The sequence below is a fragment of the Bufo bufo genome, chromosome 4, assembly GCF_905171765.1.
Source record: "Bufo bufo chromosome 4, aBufBuf1.1, whole genome shotgun sequence".
NCBI classification, from domain to species: domain Eukaryota; kingdom Metazoa; phylum Chordata; class Amphibia; order Anura; family Bufonidae; genus Bufo; species Bufo bufo.
Window position 1 is genome coordinate 494,127,515 of NC_053392.1, and position 24,173 is coordinate 494,151,687.

The 24,173-nt window shown below is 43.3% G+C and overlaps 1 protein-coding gene across 6 annotated transcripts in view; it reads right to left on the minus strand.

The window, feature by feature from the left end:
* Positions 1-24,173, minus strand: part of UTRN (utrophin) — a 683,920-nt gene that overhangs the window by 135,876 nt on the left and 523,871 nt on the right. For all 6 annotated transcript variants that reach the window (XM_040429574.1, XM_040429571.1, XM_040429568.1 and 3 more), the window contains 2 exons: positions 3,444-3,505; positions 963-1,037 (listed from right to left, as the gene is read on the minus strand). In XM_040429574.1, coding sequence (XP_040285508.1) covers positions 963-1,037; positions 3,444-3,505 — 137 coding nt within the window. The remainder of the gene's footprint in view (positions 1-962; positions 1,038-3,443; positions 3,506-24,173) is intronic.

Consider the following 24,173-nt stretch of genomic DNA (forward strand, 5'->3'; position numbering starts at 1 on the left):
ACACAATAGAACCCCCCATTAAACTGCATTTATTGCTGTGTGTCTAGTTGTGCGCATTCTTACAATGAGGTTCCTATTGACATTCATTAGGGTACGGCCACGTGTTCAGGCTTCCTAATGCAACGGCGGGCCACGGGAATGATGTCTCACTGCCCCACCGGCACAATGATGTAATCATCACCATGTGGTAAGAAGCACTATGGGGACATCTACTGGGGGCTCTAAATTGGGACATTTTGTACTGGCACACATAAAGGGATATTTTTTGCACTGCCACACATTATAAGAGGGTATTTTTTTTGTTCTGGTACACATTCTAAGAGTATTATTTGTACTAGTGCACACAGTAAAGGGGTATTTTTTGTACTGGCATACATTATAAGGGGCCAGGAAGTAGAGACTGGCGGGGGATTGGTAAGCTGCGTCGGGTTTAACTTTAATGTTGACTAATATCCCTAAGGGTATGTTTGCATCACTGCTGGAACCCATTATAGCCAACCAGGATCCAGCAATGAATTGTAGGATGCGGCAAAGCCAAATCCGGCAAAATCTGGCAGGCTGCTCTCTGCTAGAACAGCCTGCTGCAGATGCAAATGTACTCCAAGCCCCTTTCCATGTCAGAGTATGTAATAGTGGCATCTATTTTCAAGTACATAACTGTGTATTTACAAGTGTTAAACCTCATTTACTCCTTCTCTGCCCCAACATATCCCAATACATATATACAGCCTCTACGGTAATATTTTTTTTGTATGTTTTTACTATTATTACATGAAGATTTAAAATGTAACCAATGTTCGCTATAATATACGCATTTTCTGAACTGGGATATAAAAGCACATGCAGGTGAAGAGGATATAACATACAGTACATAGCGATAACAACACAAACCTACAAACAGTACAAGGTAGATTAAAATATACACCACGTAAAAGGTAGGGCAGGAGGCTGTCTGCACTTACAGCACAATGTTTTCTGAAGTCTCCTTATCTTCATCGCAGTACGGTAGGCTGAAAACCTCACATTGTTCAGGTCACCTGGGAATAATAAAAGAAAGATTAGAACAGCAGCATTTACGGCGAAGACCGCATCTTCAGTTCGTAGTTTACAGACGGCATTATTTCATCAGCAGGCAGGAGTCAGTGTTAACATATATAAAGTGAAACCTTCCCAGTTCGGCTGTGACAGATGCTGTAATTTCACGTAACTACCATCAGTACAGAATGCTTAGAAAATCAGACAAAAATCGAGCAGATGATCATTGAGTTTGTTTGCACAATAAAATGCCTGCACCCGTTAGTCTGGAAGGCTCCGTTCGCATCATGTTTATGCTGTTCAGGCAAAGCAGAGGAATGCTTTTGGAACACATTCGGAGATGTTTAAAGGATTTGTCTACATCAGAAAAACATGTCTGCTGTCTCCCAAAAACAGTGCCACACCTGTCAATGGGTAGTGTCTGGTTCCATTGAACTGAATGGAGCCAAGCTTCAATATCACACACAACCCATGGACGGATGTGGTGCTGTTTTTTATTTTTTAAGACAGCAGACATGCTTTATTGCTCCTGGAGAACCCCTTTAACATATTCATTAAAGGATAACTGTCACACTTAGACCCTAATTTCAATTTTCATATATGTAGTTACTATTAACATGATATTCCAGAATCAGTTACTATTAGACTGACTTACCCCATATTTAATAAGATTCAGCCCTTAGCAACCAGTCTGCATAAAACTGCAATTTCACCCTGAGGCTAATCCCGCCTGCCCTCACTAGCCAGTAACAATAGCCCACCAAAAGTGTCAGTAACCAGAGCCCCCCCCCCCAAAGGGTTAATCTCCTGCAGCACAAAGGGGTCCGCTTACCACATGTTGCTTTCATTTATACACTGAGCAGACGGCAGATTTCCCTTCCCTGCTCTGCGCTGGTTCAACTCTACTTCTACAGCTCTGCTGAGTGAGGGAGCGTCTGCCAAGCGCAGGGACAGGGAGAAGTGCACACAGCCCAGGCACTGTTATCAGCTGCTGGGGAGGACATGGCTTTAATCATTTACTTACAGTCCCTGGCTGTCAGTAATGTGACCTTGCACGCTGCGTGCTTCTGCGTCCTCCGTCCTTCAACAGATAGACGGAACATGCCTAGCAACCCTATTTTAAGCACAGGTAAAAGTAGGCAGTACAGGGAACAAAAATGTGGAATTAAGGGGTAATTGAATACACAGTGAAAAGTTGAAATAGGGCCACCAAGGAGATATTAATCACCACAATCCAATACTCCAAAAAATTATATATACGACAGTTATACTTTAAACCAAATGTATTCTATGTAACAAAATGGATGCTAGATGTTTGGATTTTTATTCCCACCGGCTTCTATAAAAAAGATATACATTAGCAAGGATGTTACAAAATATGGGGGGACTTTATTATTTGTGGTGTAGCATCACAAAACTGGTATATCCCTATTTTCCTAAATGTTTTTTTTAGAATTAAAAATAAATGCATACTTTTAATGAATCGCCAAATTCTAATGTAAACATAGCCAAATTTCTATTACTCCGACATCCAGTAAAGATGACCTGAATTGTCTAGAGCAGGGTTCTTCAACTCCAGTCCTCAGGGCCCACCCACCGGTCATGTTTTAAGGCTTACCTTAGTATTGAGCAGGTGATATAATTAGTGACAATGCCTTAGGACTTACCACAGGTGTTCATTCTGTGGGATACTCTCAAATCCTGACTGGTAGGTGGGCCCTGAGGACTGGAGTTGGGGAACTCTGGTCTAGAGTACTAATATTCTAACTCATCAGCAATATTCCAGAAGTGTAATATATTTTATCCCAGCTCAGCTGCATCCATACAGTTTGATCCCAAGTCTGACCACCAATCCAGGCCTATGTAGACCTGTGTAGACAGAAGATCAGTGTCCCCTGTGTTGCTGACTTCCTGTAAACTATAGTATTACATCATCACCTATCCAATCTCTCCTGGCAGCTCTCGGACACCTCGACAAGCAACACTCTGCTGTTGAATTTAGCATTGCTGCCCTATTTAAGGGACCAGAAGTATAGTAGATGAGTACATACAATGATTTAGCTGAAGAGTTATAAAACTCACCTAATTCACACTGTCTATACTATCCGTGTGTACTTTGTGCAGAAACTCCAGTGTATTTCTATGAGACATCGTGTTTAACTTCTCATCTGGATCAGAAGTGTAGTGATATAGTAGATGAGTCCATACAATGATTAGCTGCAGATTTATAAAACTCCCCTTACTCACCACTGTCTATACTATCTGTGTGTGCTGTGTGCAGAACCTCCAGTGTATTTATATGAGACATCATGTTCAGCTTCGTATCTGGGCACCTAAAGCAGACAGTCTGAAGACCTTAGAAATATAAGCCCTCCTCTAGTAAAACGGATAACAAGGGCTCCACTTACCGAGTGACTGGAAGAGTTCGGTCATTTTTGGGTGGTCCCAGCAAGTGGTCTGTGTTTGATGACTGCAAGTTAAAAACACAACTGTGAATTACTTTGTTACTTTTAGTATATGTAATGAGATATTAAAATTGCTGTATTTTTCCCCCAAAAGTTCAGAATAGTTTAGCATTACCTACAAGATACATGATCTTATATGATTGCAACATATTTAAATATACTGGTCTACATGCATCTGTGCTTCCAGAAAGAGTATGCTATTTGATGTTTTTGTTAATGGGGTTGTCACAGTTATTGAAAACTAAGTCCAAAGTCAGTAAATTATATAAAACAAAAAAATTATCTTATACTCACCTTGTTTCTCCTGCGCTCTAGTTCGCCTCCTGTTCTTTGCACAGAAGACTGCAGGGGTGACATTGAGCTGGACAGCAAGTGACCGCTGCAGCCTATTAATGGCCTCTATAGTATATGGCATGGGACTGCTGAGGCCAGCTGTTCATTCTAACGTGTATATATTAAGTTATAACTTGTATGTACTTTTATGTACAAAGTGTAAAATAGTATTTTTAGGAAAGCTCTCCAGACTCTCCTGGCACCAGTTAAACAAATGACATGCGTGATAACATTCACATATATACTCTATAAATTGGGCCATAAAATGGTTAAATAGGAAGTAAGGGGGTCATGTATTATCCTGAAATCCGCCTATATTAGGCGTATTTCAGGCGCAGAGGGTTAGTCTGTGACTTTTCTCTGCTTATGCCAGGTCTAAAATTGTGGGCGTGGCGTAGGTGGGGAAAGGGATGGGTCGGCAGGCCTGTATTGTTCATCATTTTCTACGCCTGTTTTAGGCATAGAAAGTGGTCTAAATGTAAGCCAGCAAGAAAGCGGTCTTACATTTAGAAGCGACGCTGGATGCTCCGAAGTTATGTAGAGGATGGCGCCTCTTCATAACTTTGGTGGATCCACCGCCAGCTACGGGGCTTTATGAAGACCGACGTCTAAAACACCAGTCTTAATAAATGACCCCCTACGTTTTCTGTCAGAAAAATTCTAAAAGCAGAGAGCCAGATTCCAAGTGCGATAAATGAAAAATGATGTTGACATTAATTAATTACTTTTACGTCTGATCTAGTGCAAATAAATTATTAAACCTGTAGCTATGAGAGGACTCATTTTTGTCTCTTCCAATCTAATTTAGTATTAATCAGCAGCATTACTGTCACACTGATGAAAAACAGTTACAGCATGAGAACCTTTCAATGTTCCCATCAAAACTCTGCTCAAATGACTTAACCATTTCCAGAGTTCAGATAAAATCTCCACTTAAGAGAATAGCATCTCCGTAGGATGGGTTCAACACTGAAGAAAACATATTTTCTCCTGGCGATGCTGTCTGATCTCTCTCTTCTTTGTACTTCCCCAATATACCAAACTCTGCCGCCTGCAACGTAATGACTTCCTTCCAAGCTTTAAGCAGTGTTATAATCCCTTCCTCCTCCAACTATCATTGTCTCTCGCCTTACCACCTTCTGTCTGCCTTTACATCCCTGCTGGTAGTAGCCAAATGTTTTTATGTTGTTCCCTAAAATGCACATGTTAAAATTACCAGGCTATCATTCATTTCCACAGTCTACACAGAGAAATCAGGAGGCAGGAGCATAAAATGCTGAAGTGCACAGGGTCATTTATCAATCCAAATTTCGCTAAACTCCACATTCACTGCCAATCCCTTGAAAATTGTTGGAAATTATATAAGAACAGCAAGGTAGGGAGAAGGAGACCTGACGCATATAGTATTAACTTGTAGATATATTGGAAACTATTGGATTGGTATGTTAACCACAATTAAAGGGAACCTGTCACCATGAAAATGCAATGTAAGCCACAAGCAGCATTCTATTATAGAGCAGGAGGAGCTGAGCAGATTGATATAAAGTTTTAAAGAAAAAGATGCAGTAAAACTTTTGAGCAGTTAAAGCTAATTCTGGGCTTAGAAATCCAGGAGGAGGTCCTATAAGTGATTGACAGACTTCCCTCTATGACTGTATATACAGTGAGAGCTGTCAATCACTGATCGGACCGCCTCCTGTACTTCTAAGCCCAGAATCAGCAGGAAATGAAATGTATAAATTACAAGTTTTACTGAATCTTTTCCTACAAAACAATACAGCCAGGTCCATAAATATTGGGACATCGACACAGTGGTGTAGGAATTACAACAGTTTGCATATGTGCCTCCCACTTGTTAAGGGATCAAAAATAATGGGAGAGAATAATAATCATAAATCAAACTTTCACTTTTTAATACTTGGTTGCAAATCCTTTGCAGTCAATTACAGCCTGAAGTCTGGAACGCATAGACATCACCAGATGCTGGGTTTCATCCCTGGTGATGCTCTGCCAGGCCTCTACTGCAACTGTCTTCAGTTCCTGCTTGTTCTTGGGGCATTTTCCCTTCAGTTTTGTCTTCAGAAAGTGAAAAACATGCTCAATCGGATTCAGGTCAGGGGATTGACTTGGCCATTGCATAACATTCCACTTCTTTCCCTTAAAAAACTCTTTGGTTGCTTTTGCAGTATGCTTTGGATCATTGTCCATCTGCACTGTGAAGCGCCGTCCAATAAGTTCTGAAGCATTTGGCTGAATATGAGCAGATAATATTGCCAGAAACACTTCAGAATTTATCCTGCTGCTTTTGTCAGCAGTCACATCATCAATAAATACAAGAGAACCAGTTCCATTGGCAGCCATACATCCCCACGCCATGACACTAACACCACCATGCTTCACTGATGAGGTGGTGTGCTTAGGATCATGAGCAGTTCCTTTCCTTCTCCATACTCTTCTCTTACCATCACTCTGGTACAAGTTGATCTTGGTCTCATCTGTCCATAGGATGTTGTTCCAGAACTGTGAAGGCTTTTTTAGATGTCGTTTGGCAAACTCTAATCTGGCCTTCCTGTTTGTGAGGCTCACCAATGGTTTACATCTTGTGGTGAACCCTCTGTATTTACTCTGGTGAAGTCTTCTCTTGATTGTTGACTTTGACACACATACACCTACCTCCTGGAGAGTGTTCTTGATCTGGCCAACTGTTGTGAAGGGTGTTTTCTTCACCAGGGAAAGAATTCTTCGGTCATCCACCACAGTTGTTTTCCGCGGTCTTCTGGTGTTGCTGAGCTCACCGATGCATTCCTTCTTTTTAAGAATGTTCCAAAGAGTTGTTTTGGTCACGCCTAATGTTTTTGCTATCTCTCTGATGGGTTTGTTTTGTTTTTTCAGCCTAATGATGGCTTGCTTCACTGATAGTGACAGCTCTTTGGATCTCATCTTGAGAGTTGACAGCAACAGATTCCAAATGCAAATAGCACAATTGAAATGAACTCTGGACCTTTTATCTGCTCATTGTAATTGGGATAATGAGGGAATAACACACACCTGGCCATGGAACAGCTGAGAAGCCAATTGTCCCATTACTTTTGGTTCCTTAACAAGTGGGAGGCACATATGCAAACTGTTGTAATTCCTACACCGTTCACCTGATTTGGATGTAAATACCCTCAAATTAAAGCTGACAGTCTGCAGTTTAGGCACATCTTCTTCGTTTCGTTTTAAATCCATTGTGGTGGTGTATAGAGCCAAAAATGTTAGAATTGTGTTGATGTCCCAATATTTATGGACCTGGCTGTATATCAATCTATAACATGCAGCCTGCAGCTCAAACACTATATTCAATGTGACAGGTTCCTTTTAAAGTATAACTGCAATAATGGCTCCCCCTGCTGTTCGTTTGTTGTAATTGAAGACTTCTCTTGCTTGGATTTCTGAACTTTGGCATAATGGTTTTCTTGTTTGCTTCTGGCATTTTTTGTACTTCGTTTTCCCACTGGCATTTGACCCTTTATTGTAGGACTACTCTGTTTGTTCTTCCCTTTTTGTGTGTCGTCTCCCACGTATTTCAGCATAGGGACAGCCGCCCAGTTGTGGGGTCACTCCCTAGGGTGACAAGTAGGTAGGGATAGCGGGGCCGGGAAGTTTTAGGCTGCACTCTTCTTTTTTGTGTGTGACAGCAGTAGCCTTATCCTGGTACAGGGACTACTATGACAATGGCACTATGGCGGCTATTGTAAGACTAGCATTATAGATTTTTGTACAGGAATGACCAACTGACTTCAAGGGTTTGGTCTACTGCTGAAACCACTTGCGGAAGGATAGGGGATAACTAGCTGCTTGTTCGCGGTCCAAGTGCTGGATCCCCCATGATCATGAGAACAAGGATTCCATTCCCCCATTCTCTGATGGAATGGCAAGTCGGCATGCGCACTTGCTGCTCCATTCACTGTCTATGGGACCACTAGAGATAGCCGAGTACAGCGCTTGGCTGTCTTTGGCGCTCCCACAGAGATTGAACAGGGAAACGGGACCCCCGTTCTTGTGATCAGTGGGAATCCCAGTGGTTGGACCTCCAGTGATCATCTAGTTATCCTCTAAACTGTAAATAGGGGATTTTGGTACAACCTCGTTAAATAAAAGATATATTTAATCTTTTAGTACTTTTGTGTATTCACTTTTACCCATTTATTCTCAAATGTTAAGAAACCTATAAAATACAATTTTTAACTGTTATCCGTTTCATTATTCTAAACTGTGTACCAAAAATAAGATTTCATGCTTGAACAAGTTGGATTCATCCAAGTACAAATCTATGCCAAACTAACTGGGCAATGTGAAAATCTAGCACTCCTTTGATGTACTGAAAGCACTTGGACATTGCATATATCCTACTTTTCAGTGATACATGCTGGTTTTCTCTTTGATGTTTGTGAACATATTTGTCTCCTAAGATCACTGAAGCGCAAACGTCGAAAGCAAGCATTAAACAACTCTTACAGGCAATGTTACCTTAAATTAGGTTTCTGCCTTTATAAGACATTCCATTCTAGATTTCCCCCTCAAACCTGAATATGAAAAGCCCTTTGAGGTATTGCAGCAAAATGTTCATTAATTTCTCAAAATTACTTTATTCTGAAGTCTAGTCACTCAAATGTCACTTACAAAATGTTCTGGGCCTAGTTAATATTCATACTCGTGTACTGGAGTAAAAAATTAGAAATTTTGCTCTTCTGATTAAATGATGTAGTACGTTCAAGGCACAATGCAAGTAATAAAGAAGAACAGTATGTAACAACTAAAACGGCTCACAATTTGCATTTTTCTTAATAAATTTGTGATGCTATTTAGGGTAGCATCTTGTCCATGAATACAAATAAGAGATCGCATGCAGCTACTAGGGCACCTAAGATGAGATCCAGCTCAGGATGGCCCTACTATTCTTCACTATGAATGAACATGAACAGGGCTCCACAACCAAACAATTGTTGGCAAACACACGAGAGAACAAAAGCCAGTGGTTCATCACACTTCTCTCTAAAGAGTAATGAGACGCCCCCGAGGGGACACCAAGCTTTGGGCCATCCTGTCATCAGATAAAAAGGTATCATGGAACAATCCAGCAACAACAAGAGGATATCTAAGAACATTGGTCAGCATGATCAACCCTTTTAAAAGGCATAATGTCTCCGAGGGTTGATCGGGCTGAGTAAAATGATCAATTTTAATGTAATTACTTGGCACAGTTACAATACAGCTGTTTTTGTTCTTATGCAAACTGGCTCATTGGTAGGTGGGTCCGTACACCTTGGGGCACCAGATCTTCACCCCCTTGCACCTTCTCCTCAGTGGTGCAAATGCTTTGCGCAGGTGCTGACAGTGAAAACAGAGTAAGCACAAGATTACAGGGCCAGGTAAAATGCTTGGCCCTATCAATCAAAGAGAATGGGGGAGTGGCAGGAGGTGCAGGGCACTGAAGATCTGGTGCCCTGCACCTCCCTGGCATAACGGAAACGGGACAGATCCATTATGCAGTCCATAGACTTCTATTATGACGGAATGAATAACGGAATGCCTCTAAAGGCACTCAGTTATAGAATTGCGTTATGGTCCGTGTAAAGGAAGCGTGAACGAATTTCAAAATATGAAAGCCGCTCATCTCTAATCATAATTCCTGACAAGTATAGAGGAGGACGAGGACGCTCTTTCTCTCAGTGTAACTTGTCCTGCTGTGTGACTAGGACAGGTTTTGTGTGTTCTAATAGGATGACAGCCATTTTATTTCTCCTAATGATTGCTCCCTAGACAAAACAAGCCATTATAACTAATGTAAGGTATTTGGGAATATATTTAAAATAAAGTAATATTTAAGTATTTTCATTTTCTTAATTCCCGGAGAACCCCTTTAAAAAGGTATTGTTTTACTCAGCAGGATGATCCCTACAATATATTATTCCTGGTTTAATAAGGATGATCTTGCCAACAGATGCTCTGTAAGAACAAGTGTTCCATCACAGGTGGCAAGATGGACTTCCTTTTGTGCTGATGGAGTAATGTAGCTTCTTGTTAAATAAATTCATGGTGGTACGGAAGCATGCAGAAGATGCTATTGGATTGGTACTGTTTGCGTTCTGAAGATGTTGGATTCCTTCTTATGAGCAGATCTGATGTGTTTTTATAGGGGATTTCTGGTAACTGAATGTTATGAGTAGTTTTACAGGGCCTCTGTTGTTGCCTGTTTTAGGAGCACTGTAAGAGTAGGCACTATGGCTGACTCTATAATAGTGACATTATTGCTATCTGACAACTGGTGCACTGTGGCTGGTTGCCGTATGATAGCACTATACTTGGGTATATTAACTCAGCACTGTAGCTGGCTTTTATCTTATTCTGCTACAGTCATTAAGGAATACGCCCATCAGGGGCGGACTGGCCATAGACCATACAGAGAAACTTCCTGATGTGCCATCTGCATCCGTAGGTCTGATGCAGGACATGTTCTATTCTTGTCCATCTTACAGACAAGGATAGGACAGTTCTGTAGAAGGCTGGACACTCTGTTCCGTAAAATGCAGAACGCACAGGCCGGTATCCATGTTTTGCGGATCCACAATTGGCCGTGTGCATAAGCAGTAAGATTATCAATATTCAAATCCCGTAAAACCAAAAATGGCTGACCGTACGTATTAACAAGGCATCTTTCCATACGGGGTCTTAAAATGGTTTTCCTCTGGATAGGTCATCAGACTTTGATCGGTGGGGGTCCGACATCTGGGACCCCCGCCAATGAGCTGTTTTGAGAAGGCAGCAGCCTCCTTCTTGCAGCTTATCAAGCACAAAGTCGCACATTGTATAGCGGTTCTGCTTGGTATTGCAGCTCAGCCCCATTCAAGTGCTCCTAGAATACATGATCGATGAACGTGTCGTCACTGGCCTAGGAAATGCAGAGAGAAAGCAGATGCGCTCACCAGTGGCGTAACTACCAGGGAAGCAGCTGCTTCGGGGCCCGGGCTGACAAGGGGCCCGGAGCAGTAGTAAACAGTCAGACTGGCCACACCCCCCTCTACACTCACTTCACTGCTTCTTTAGAATGTCCTCGGAGCAGAGCAGGGAGCTAAGCCCCGCCCATCAGCACGGACCATTAATAGAGGAGCCTGGCTGCTTAATAGTGCAGCCAGGGCTCAGTACAGTGTGCTACAGGGAGATCCTGTCTCCCCTCCCTCTCCTAACTATTAGTACAGCCCAGCTTCTGCTACAGAGACTGCTCTGTAGTCGGCAGTAACAGGAGGGAGAGGGGAGACTGAAAGTGCTGCAGAAAGAAGAGCCTGTGCCTGTCACTATCAGGAGCCCATACATTCCAGGCTCATCCCTGCCAACCCTAGCTGTCCTGTATCTCATGTAGCCCCCCCCCCCCCCCAGCTGCATTCATCTGCTGTCCTTTCAGAAGCCCCCCCCAGTCCTGTCCTGTGGGCCCCCTACTTATCTGATGCCCTGCCCTCTAGGCCCCCTATCCATCTGATGCCACACTCCTCTGGGCGCCAAGTGCAGCTTGGGGACACCAGTATGAGGCCAGAATGGGGACTGGAAGATCACGGAGCGGCGGGGAGCAGGCGAGTATGGTTTTTTCAACAACTGTACAATGCACCGCTAGTTCACATCACATTTTTGTCCCACATTTAAGGCTGGGTTCACATCACGTTTTTCCCATCCGTTTAACGTATACAAAAAAACTTATTCGGATGCCTCATACTGATGCCATGACATCCGTTCACCATAGAATTTCATTGCAAAAAAAAAAAAAAAAGTATCCATTTTTTTTACCGGATTGTGCAGGATACAAGAACGTGGAGTACTGCATTTTTGTATCGTGTACGTCATTGTCCAGTAAAAACACATGTATGTTAAAGAATCAGATGCCACTGTATGACGCCTGCCTGCCCGTTTAAAAATTTGCTGTGGGGCCCAGTCATTTCTAGCTGCTCCACTGGTTACCAGGGGCTCAGACCATGGGGACAGACTACAGTCGGTGTCAGCCCTGCAGCAATACATAGAATGGGCGCCTCTCCTACTGCAGGGGTCATACTGTGCTGTACATACAGTGTAGTGTGATGTCATGTTCACCTCTCCGGGTATATTACCCAGGAAAGCACAATTCTGCAAAAAGGACATGTACTATCTTTTGGTGGAACGGAAGTGGGGAATGGAACCCCACGGAAGCACTGCGTAGTGCTTATGTAGTGTTCCGTTCCGTGATTCTGTTTCGCACACGGAAGGGTGCCCATTTATTGCTGATCCGCATATGCAGTCCGCAATACGGGAATGGCTGGCCCCTTTCACACGAACGATACGGGTTGGCTCCAGATGTGTTCAGGGTGCATTCAGTGAAACTCGCACCTTTTTTCAAGCAAGTTCAGTCAGTTTTGTCTACGATTGCGTTCAGTTTTTGCTGCGCAGGTGCAATGCGTTTTGATGCGTTTTTCATGCACGTGATAAAAAACTAAAAGTTTACAAACAACATCTCCTAGCAACCTGGTGGTGAGCGTGGTGACGTCGGCGCAGGTCCTGCTGAATGAAGATAGAAGATTTCTATCTTCATTCAGCAGAACCTGCTCCGACGTCACCACGCTCACCACGTTGTCACCAAAGATACTTTCCCTGCCAGGTCCTGAAAGAAGACGAGCCGGGCTGCGCGATCAAGTGGATGAGGTGAATAATTAAATATTTTATTATTTTTTAACCCCTCAAGCCACATGTTACTTAGCATTCTGTATTAAGAATGCTATTATTTTCCCTTATAACCATGTTATAAGGGAAAATAATAAAGTTCGGGTCCCTATCACCTCCTAGCAACCATCCGTGAAAATCGCATTGCATCCGCAATGCTTGCGGATGCAATGCGATTTTCAAGCAGCCCCATTAACTTCTGTGGGGCCTGCGCTACGTGAAAAACGCAGAATATAGAGCATGCTGCGATTTTTTACGCAACGCACAACTGATGCGTGAAAATCACTGATCATGTACACAGCCCCATTGAAGTGAATGTGTCCGGATTCAGTGCGGGTGCAATGCGTTCACATCACGCATTGCACCCGTGCGGAAAAGTCGCCCGTGTCAAAGGGGCCTAAGACTTTGACACGGCCCCCACAACAGTATGATAGAATGACACTAGATGACAGATAGAGTGTGCGTGTATGTATATAAATATATATAATAGGAAAAGGATGGCGTGGCAGCCTGGTCTGGTCTAGATCGTGCCAAAGGAGCGGGGTTTACACGGGGGGGGGGGCCCTATACAAAAAATTGCTGTGGGGCCCAGTCACCTCTAGTTACGCCCCTGGCGCTCACAGATCAGATACTCATGACCTATCCAGAGAAGAGGTCATCCATGAGAAAGTCTTAAAACCCCCTTTACGTCTCTTCACTGTATAAGTTTCATAGTATTTTACAGAATGTACTAAGTCTGGTCATAATTAAAGGCTATGCAGACCTTCTGGGGCATTATTATTTTAACTCATTTTGGGCTAAAAAAAAAAATTTCATTTGATCTTCATTAAAGGGAACCTGTCATCAACCTTATGAGGACCTCACTGAGGGCAGCATAAAATAGTGACAGAAATGCTGATTTTAGTGGTGTGTAAAAGTAATTGGTTGCTGAGAACCAGCATCATAATCATTACAGCACAGGCCTTGAGAAGAGTCAAATCTACCTGAGAAGAGTCATGGTTATTCCTAATCTCCTGCTCTCCCTGCCCATCTGCTGATGATTGACAGTTCTCTCCTAGAGAGAAAGGGAGAAAACTAGGTAGAAGACTGCCAGTCATCTGCAGGTGGGCGGGAGAGCAGGAATTCATGAATAACCATGACTCTTCTCAGGTGGCCGTGACTCTTTTTCAGGCCCAGTCTGCAATGATTATGATGTTGGTTCTCGGCAACCACTTACTTTTAACTTTTAAATGACAGACCACTGAAATCAACTCACCTGTCTCTACTTTATGCTGCCGTTAGTATGGGTAGCATAAAGTTGATGACAGGTTCCCTTTAAAAATGTTTAAAGGATAACTGTCATATTTTCACAAAAATTTCATTTTTCATATATGTTGTTGCTGCTGTGGTGATAATCCATAATCACTAATTATTGTGTTCACATACCACTTGTTTAATAAGATTCCGTTCATAGCAACCACTCCTCACAAGACTTCTTCTCAAGATGGCCGCCAATGCCCTTACCCTGAGGCTAAGACCTCCCTCCCTAACTACCCAGAAATCATTTGGCTTATCTTCGGAAAGCACAGCCTCACCCCAACCAATCGGCTTTCTCCAGACTTTAACACGCCCTCTTCCTCCTGAGTAATCGCAAATTTTTATAGCGAATATTATAATCGCGAAATTGTTATCGCGCATATCGGCACTATCCCAGTCCGACGGGAGCGCGCACGCAGCGTTCGGGACTGCCCACTACTACGTCCTCCGTCTTCTGTAAATAGAAGGTAGGAGACGGAGGACACCTAGCAACGCTGTTTTAGCGGCACCACTGAAATGCCTGGGGGAGGAAAGAACATGGTGCAATTACTAGGTAATTCAATACACATACAAAAGTATTAACTATGGAACCAAGGTAAAAACTTAGTCTGACCAATCCAATTACATTTAAAAAATATGACAGTTACCCTTTAAAACCAGTCTGTTTGCAAGCGGTCCCTTTCTGTTTTCTTTGAATCCTGTCATCTGACTGTTTATGTGAAGCTTTATCTCTGATCTCCTGACCTCATAAACACTTATTTAAGCCATATTCTTATCAGTTTGATAAGAATTCAACTTACAAACAGACAAATTTTTAACCCCTGTATCTCAGAAACAGCTGAACATTTTTGAAAAGGAACACCTGAAAAAAAGATTTTTAGCCTAAAATGAGTAAAATACAATAATGAAAGAAGAATTGCCCCGAAGGTGTACTTAGCGTTTAAAATGTATTTTAGTTTTTGTGTGCATACAGACATTGCAACGGGACTAACCTTACATGTGTTCCATGGCAGAATTAGGGAATCTATAACTGTTATGCACATGGGATGTACAATCTATAATTATTTCCGAAGGTAAATCATACCTGGATATGAGGATCCGCTCGTTCAAGCGTTGATAAATATATGAAATACATGAAATGTATTTGCTAAGTGCAAGGTGTTCAGTAGAGATATGACTAAATCCAACGGCAGAAAGGCAGAAGAAATAGTCTATGTTTCGTCTAAAGGCACTAAAAAATCTTAAAAAAATAAAAACACCATCCCTTTTTGCCAACAATGATGGTGTTATGTGATCAATATTGATGGAGACAGATGAGCAGAACAGATTCCCTCATCTTTGAAGAAATTGTTTTTATTCCATTATGATTCTGGCAACCTCTCAGACATGTTGCACTATAGCACAAGTAATCCTTTTGTCAAACCAGCAACCAAAATCAATTAGGTCTTTTATTAGAGTTCCCAATTAACATAATTTATTGGTGAGGTTAAAAAAGAAATGGATAAATTGCATGAGGACTAGTCATCACTGGGCCGAAGGCTGCATTCTCAGAATTCAATACGGGAGCATCTTTTCATATAACTCAAGAGTGACAGAGACTGATTCACTGGAACAATATCTGACTACTTAAAAGATCAAATCTTAAGCAAAGACAATCATTCATTGCGGAGGTCGAAAATGTTGTAGCAAATAAATCTGCAAGTTTTAGGCAGTGGACATAACCTGAATCCTCTTCCAGGTACAGAAGCGGAAATCAATAGAAGGCAATAAGTCACGCATTATTATAAGTTCAAAGGAAAGATAAAATAACATACTAAAGGTATTAAATCTTAGCAAATAACGTTATATACTATAAATTATGGGTGAGGCAGGGGTATACATAGATTTCATGGGGCCCCATAGCAAAACTTAGTATGGGGCCTCCCTGTCTCACCCAGTTTCGCAGTACACGTTCGTTAATCACTTCAAGGCAATGCAGAATGCAAAGCGCAACGCACCAGATTTCAGATGAATTTTAATTAAGCAGATAAAATTTTTGTTAAAAAGTTTTAATAAACAATAAGTCTCCCTTGGCATCACTTACTTCATCCAACTGTCAGAAAAAAGTGCAACAGGTGCTTAATAAATATGGCGCTCATTCTGACCACCACAGTTCTCAATGTATTTACTGGTATAAATACATTGATCAATCCCTTGCTTCCCATCTATTACCGAATTGGCTGCCTGCAGTCACCACTAGAGGGAGCTCAGTGCATAGGAATTTATACAGTTACAATTAACTGGAAAGGAAGCTGTAATAATCGGTTTGCACTGAACTCCCCCTAGTGGTGGCTGCATGAAGTGTGTTTAGATTAGAAAGAGAAGAAGGAGTTCTGCGCATGGCCATCCTTCCCCCCCAGGCCTCACAGCAAACACCACTGGTGTGGAGATCAATGTGCAAGCTGTGAGGTTGCACAAGGTACATTTCCTGTCACTAGTGAAGGGGTCAACAAGGCTCTTCAGTCTAGAAAATCCAGATCCCAAAACTGTTGCATAAATCTATGGAACCGCAGCTTAGAACAATGCCCTACAACCAGATTACTGATTAGGTAGCGTTACTTGGGTAACACACAGCAAGGTTAATTGGGCACTGTATGGTGGTGTTAATCAGGTAACTGTATGGTATGTTTAGCTTTTTACACTATATGATTGTATTATTTAGGCACTCAGTGAGGGCGGCATAACGTGGATGACAGTCCTAAGTTCCTAACTTATGTCTCAGGCCTGTTTAAAAGGTCGAAGGCTGCCTACTAGCTTATCTACCTTACACTGGCACAGCTTTATATTCTTTTTTCTTTGCATACCTTTTTCCCAGAGGAGCATTGCTTGGCCGATATGACTCCCTATGCTTACTAGGCACTCTCAACCAGGAGAAATAGTACCCTCGGGTTCACTTTAATTCATAATGTGCCAGTTTGTTCAATGTGCCAAGTTTATTTTAATAATCATAATTCTTCATTTACATGTTACAAATTCTATATAAAAGTCTATATAAAAAGCGCTGTGTAACTGATGGTTCTGTGCCAGAAACACGTGTCAGCCTATTGGAATCATAACCATATTATTAAATGTCAGTTTAAAGGGGTTCTCCGTGATTTTAAGACTGATGGCCAATCCTAAGGATAGGTCATCAATATCAGATCGGTCTCTTCATACAGCCGATCAACTGAATGAAGAGGACGCAGTGCTCCGCGAGCACTTAGGTCAGACGACATCACATTAATCCGTCACATGGCCTGGGCGCAGCTCACTCCCATTCAAGTGAATGGGGCTGTGCTGCAATACCAAAGCGCTACTGTTATACAACGCACGGCGCTGTTCTTGTTAAGCTGTGAGGAGGCTGTGGCGCTCACCGCAGCTCCAGTGAGCACCGTGGCGTCCTCAAACAGATGACTGGCGGAGGAGCTGGGAGTCAGACTAGGTCATCAATATGAAATTCCCAGAGAAGCCCATTAAAGGAATTTTACTGTGTACACCTGTATACAATATAAGCATCAAGAGCAAGATTTATTCGAAACACGCTACTTAGCAGAATGGAAGAAGAGTTGATCATCTCATCTGTTTCACATCAAATCAGAGTCATATCCTGCATAAAATATGCAAGCTCCAGCAAATTGCAACATGTTGAAATGATGTTGCTGCATCCATTTTCTCCAAAACAGTCAAATTAAATAATTTTTGTAAATTGCTATTTTCATCACCGCATCAAGGTAAATCATTCACAAGAAAAAAAAACAACAGCACAAAATCAACATGCAATCTGTTCATTACGGGAATGCATATTATTAGTTTTGTTAGCTTGCAAACTGCAGTCTCCAAAAGTTAAGGAATTGGTGAGTTCTCTTATCTCCATGTTAAGCAGCTCATACATGGTATATTTCAATAGATACTGCTTTCTTGTGCATGTTTTTAACCTATTATTATCATCCAATGGGTTTATAAGGTGGAAAATCTGATTTTTACTCCTTTGTTAGATCAGGACTGGCCATAATGGAAATTTGCAGAATTAAACTGCTGTTGCCTAGAGTAAAGTTCTTGCCAAGTAAGCAATTTTAATATAATTATACCATTGTTTTTTCAATGTTTTAGCACATACAGTACAGTGTATCTCAATAGAGGATAGTGAAAGACAAATGCTATGAGGTAGACAGGGCAAACATTTGGACAGGAGGGGATGTTTGAAACTTCTATGCCTGTTTTCTGGTTAGAAAAGTTGCAAATGTTTGACTTTTGTCTCTTCTATAAATGGGCAGCCATGAGCTGCAGGGCATGGATGGGACCTCTGCAGACTGACACATTCACTAATATGGTGCACATTACACCAGAAATCTAAAAAAGCTCCTTGCTGATGTTCATTTGCTGCCGCAAAGATCTCCGGATGATGTGCCAAAATCCATGTCAACAATGTATCCCCTACCCAAAAAATGGTGGATAATGACAGGGGTCCGACTGGTGGGGGTCTCTGCCAAACACTAGAATATGACCATGTTCCCCCGTTTGGATGAAGCAGCACACAATGCATGTCCAACGTGCCATTCAGCTCTATGGAGATGCCGAAGCTAGCCAAGTACTAATTTTATTTCCTGTGGATAGGGTATAAGTTAATATCTTGGTGCAAATGCTTTTTGAAACCCCAATTTAATAAAACATTACTTTGACTTTGATATTTGACTTTCGTATTCTAAACAAAACCTGTCCTGGTGACTTCTTAGAGGCAAAAAGTGCATCTAAAATCCTATTCTGAGACTACCAAAACATTTTAAAACCCGTATAGATATGCTGCATAATACACAATACAATTACTGATAACACCTCCCCTGTGTACAGCGATCAGTGACTGACATCTATCTCTGTATACACACTTACATAGAGAATGCTGTCAATCACTGATAACACCGCCCCTGTGTACAGCTATCAGTGACTGACAACTATCTCTGTATACATACTTACACAGGGAATGCTATCAATGATAACACCTCCCCTGTGTACAGCTAAATCTATACCGTAATATGATTACTGCAAATATAGAAGTTGGTTGATAATGAATACTTTATTTCAAATGTATACAGAGTGTAAAAGAGACATATCAGAAATATTTTAGCATGCATAGGTGGAAATCAAATATTGAAATGAAAACAAAATGAAGAAATAAAAAGCATGGTAAACCAAGGCCTTGACTATTTTGAATCAGTGATTTGACACAATGTCCTTCAATGGCGATTAGAGGGGTTTTCTGGGAATTAAAGGGGTATTCCCATCTTCAGTTTTCATACTTACCTTCGTCCAGCACGACGTTCACTTCCTGGATTCGGCGGTGCTTGATTGACGTCTTCTCCCGGCCAGGCCGCGCTTGCGCAGAAGACTGAAGTTATTCTCCGGGCCAGGCCGCGCAATGTCCTGAAAGCGCACGCCGCCGCGCATGCGCCATGGTGACTTATTTCTGGCCTGTATAGTACAGAGCCGGCGTGCGCGTTCACGGCTCTGTACTATACTGGCCAGGAAGAAGTCATAATGGCGAATGCGCGGCGGCGTGCGCGTTCAGGACATTCCGCGGCCCGGCCGGGAGAGAATCTTCAGTCTTCTGCGCAAGCGCGGCCCGGTGGGGCTCGACAGGAGAGGTGGCCGTAACCAGGGGAGACGAAAGACAACAATCAGGTAAGAGGGAACTTATTTTCTCAAAAAGGGTGGGAATTGGGTAATAAAATGTATTTAGAAAAATGATCACTGTCAAATCATTAACAGATTTAACAGTGATCATTGTGATGGGAATACCCCTTTAAGTGTTGATGACCTGTCCTCAGGATAGGTTATTAATATCTGATCAATTGGGGGGTCTAGCTCCCAGCAATCAGCTATTTGAACAGGCCGCTCAGACGGGCAATATAACCTCTTCATCGTATACCAGACACATCACCGTACATTGTATAGCGATGGTGCTTGGTATTGCATCTCAATCCATTCACTTGAATGGGACTGAGCTGCACAAAGGCCATGAGACTGATGGATGTGACAGCTCAGGGTGAAGATTAGGAAACAGCATTCACCTGAACGCTGCTGCCCCTTCAAACCGTTGATTTGCCAGTGGTGTCGGGAGTCTGACCTAGGGTTGGGCGATATGCCGGTATCACGATATACTGCGGAATTAAAAACAGTGCGATATGGCGATATCGCTGTTTCCTAATTACCGCGGTATTTTGTGACGTCATAGAAGCTGTCATATACGCTGACTGCTTCTAAATCTGCGTCCGCGGCCGCCCGCCCCAGCATGAACCGATACTGGACATTTGCAGAGTACTTGTACTCGTGCAAATGACCCCAATACCTGCTGGCCGCTTGCGGCGGCGCTCTTAGCAGTTCGGCGTGGGGGAAGGAATTCTGTGACTCGCATTCCCGGCACCCGACCTCTGAGAGGACGCTGTGATCCGCGCAATTAACCCCCCAGGTGTGGCACCTGAGGGGATAATTGCGCAGATCACAGCATCCTCTCAGAGGTTGGGTGCCCGGAATGTTCTTCAGTCTCGGACTCTGCATTGGTGGCAGTGGGCAGTGCGCTCCCCCTCCCTCCCCAGTATTAATCATTGGTGGCAGTGGCCACAGGGTCCCCCTCCCATCATTGGTGGCAGTGGGCAGTTCCGATCGGAGTCCCAGCAGTGTAATGCTGGGGCTCTGATCGGTTACCATGGCAGCCAAGACGCTACTGAAGTCCTGGCTGCCATGGTATGTTAGTGAGCAGCATTATACTCACGTGCGCCGTGGCCACCGGGCGCTCCTTCTCATAGGTCTGTGCGGCGCATTGCTAATGCTATAAGCATTAGAAATGCGCCGCACAGACAGAAGAAGGAGCGCCCGGCGGCCACAGCGCACGTGAGTATAATGCTGCTCACTAACATACCATGGCAGCCAGGACTTCAGTAGCGTCTTGACTGCCATGGTAACCGATCGGAGCCCCAGCATTAAATTGCTGGGACTCCGATCGGAACTGCCCACTGCCACTAATGATGGGAGGGGGACCCTGTGGCCACTGCCACCAATGATTAATACTGGGGAGGGAGGGGGGGTGCACTGCCCACTGCCACCAATGATGGGGGGGAGGAGGGGGACCCTGTGGCTACTGCCACCAATGATTAATACTGGGGGGGGGGAGGTTGAGTTACCAGAGGGGGCTGATAAGAGGGAGAGGCTGGGGGGCACATGAGAGGCTGATCAGAGGCTGGGGGGCACATGAGAGGCTGATCAGAGGCTGGGGGGCACATAAGAGGCTGGGGGGCTGATCAGAGGCTGGGGGGCTGATCAGAGGCTGGGGGCTGTTTTTTGGACTTTCGGTTGGTCAGTGGTCACAAAATAAATGTGTTATTTATTTAATTGTTATAATTGGTATCGGTAATTGGTATCGGTGAGTACTTAAATAAGAGTATCGGTACTCGTACTCGGTCTAAAAAAAATTGTATCGGGACATCCCTACTATAAACCACTCGTTCTGGTACAGAATTAACCCTGTAATGTTTTTGTTGTTACTAGAAGTCAATCGACTAGTTACAGATACCCGAAATGGTGAAAAATGACATATAAAAGTATAACAATTAACGTCTCCTTGTGGCTACCCCCATACAGTATAACGTCTCCTTGTGGCTGTTCCCATACAGTATAACGTCTTCTTGTGGCTGCCCCCACACAGTATAACGTCTCCTTGTGGCTGTTCCCATACAGTGTAACATCTCCTTGTGGCTGCCCCTATACAGTATAACGTCTCCTTGTGGCTGCCCCCATACAGTATAACGTCTCCTTGTGGCTGCCCCCATACAGTATAACGTCTCCTTGTGGCTGTTCCCATACAGTGTAACGTCTCCTTGTGGCTGCCCCTATACAGTATAACGTCTCCTTGTGGCTGCCCCCACACAGTATAACGTCTCCTTGTGGCTGTTCCCATACAGTGTAACGTCTCCTTGTGGCTGCCCCTATACAGTATAACGTCTCCTTGTGGCTGCCCCCATACAGTATAACGTCTCCTTGTGGCTGCCCCCATACAGTATAACGTCTCCTTGTGGCTGCCCCATACAGTGTAACGTCTCCTTGTGACTGCCCCATACAGTGTAACGTCTCCTTGTGGCTGCCCCATACAGTGTAACGTCTCCTTGTGGCTGCCCCATACAGTGTAACGTCTCCTTGTGGCTGCCCCCATACAGTGTAACGTCTCCTTGTGGCTGCCCCATACAGTGTAACGTCTCCTTGTGGCTGCCCCATACAGTGTAACGTCTCCTTGTGGCTGCCCCATACAGTGTAACGTCTCCTTGTGGCTGCCCCATACAGTATAACGTTTCCTTGTGGCTGCCCCATACAGTGTAACATCTCCTTGTGGCTGCCCCATACATTGTAACGTCTCCTTGTGGCTGCCCCATACAGTGTAACGTCTCCTTGTGGCTGCCCCATACAGTGTAACGTCTCCTTGTGGCTGCCCCATACAGTATAATGCCTCCTTGTGGCCCCAAGTGTTTTTTTCTTCTAAATGGGCATTTATCGCGATATATATTGTTATTGCGATAAATTTCTTAATATTGTTATCGTGGGAATATTTTTGATATCGTTCAACCCTAGTCTGACTAGCCCCCCCCCCCCCCCCCCCCCCGATTACATATTGATGACATATCCTAAGGATAGGTGATCAATACTGAATTCCAGTTAGACCCCTTTGAGGTAGCTAATTATTCACCAAAGTATACCTCATGGGATATTTTCCCACATTCAACTGAAGGCAGAAAGCATCTTAAGAGTAATGACACAATACATCTTCAGGGTTTTAGGGATAAACTTCAGGCTGCTTTTAAGCCCAAAATTCTACTTGGACTGTGCTTCTTCCTCAGTTTATCTGGTAAATGTCTATGCTTGAACATCAATTTCTTTATAGGTACCAGAGCAACGTTTCTTTTATATAAAGCTCCAAACAAATGCCCCGCATTAACATCTCTAAGGGCTATGGACACCTATGCAATGACATTTTTATGCTTTACTTGTTTCCCAAATGCAAAACCAAACTTGCTAAATATAAAAATTTCCTATCATGTTATTTCTTTACAGTCTCTACAACTCCCTTGCATAGAGTAACTGATTGTACTGACATGGAGCCAACGTCACACTACTCCTGGATGCCGTTGGCTCATCTGCTGTCACTTTTCTTCCTCTCCTTTTCTCAGTGTAAGGCTCCATTCACACGTCCGCAAAATGGGTCCGCATCCGTTCCACAATTTTGCGGAACGGGTGCGGACCCATTCATTCTCTATTGGGACGGAATGGATGCAGACAGCACACAGTGTGCTGTCCGCATCCGCATTTGCGGTGCGCGGCCCCGATCTTTGGGTCCGCAGCTCCGCAAAAAGATAGAGCATGTCCTATTCTTGTCCGCAGCTTGCGGACAAGAATGGGCATTTCTATGGGGGTGCCGGGCTGGTGTGTTGCGGACCCGCAATTTGCGGGTCCGCAACACACCATGGACGTGTGAATGCAGCCTAAGAGATGCCAGCAGGGAGGGGGAGGAGGTTGTACTCTACAGAACAGATTGCAGAGAGGAAAGCATCTAAATGTTCATGAAGAGCAGATCACACTGGCTGTATAGTATCAGAGTGTAGATAGGGAGGAGGATTTAAATCATACACGCTGTGTATTAGTAAGGAGAGAGACAGGAGATAACCCATGGCAGACCGGGAGAGGAAAGGATAACTATTCACCACTGAGAATCAGGGCCTGTGAGCACAAGGAAGAAGATATCCCTCAGGGGTGGTACAGCATTAGAAGAACGCAGTCCAGTAATGAAGCTTTTCTGAAACATAACAACTAGTGATGGCAGCAGAATCCTGGACACACAGAGCAAACTGTACCAAACTGCTTATCACAGGATTTGAATATTAATAAAGGAATGAATACTGCAGTCCTAGTTCAACATTGTTTAACTGAAGGTAGCCACTAGCGTTCACACCAATATTTTTTACATCTCAAAGGTGTCCATAGTCTTTAAATGCTGAAATTCTGTCTGCAGTGCTACTAGAGGGACCTTAGGAGTTACTAAATGCAATTTATACACTGAACTCAGTAATAAACCAGTATGTATGCATTCTGAATTTAAAACATACAGAGAAAATAATGTTCCATCATAGGATGCACAGGGTAATAGGGAAAAGACTGTAGAGTAGGTGTAAGACTTGCACATATCAGAAGAAAACTAGGCAGAATGTGGGATCCATATAAATAAATCTATTAGTGCTGAATACTGAAGTCTACCGTAAGGATTTC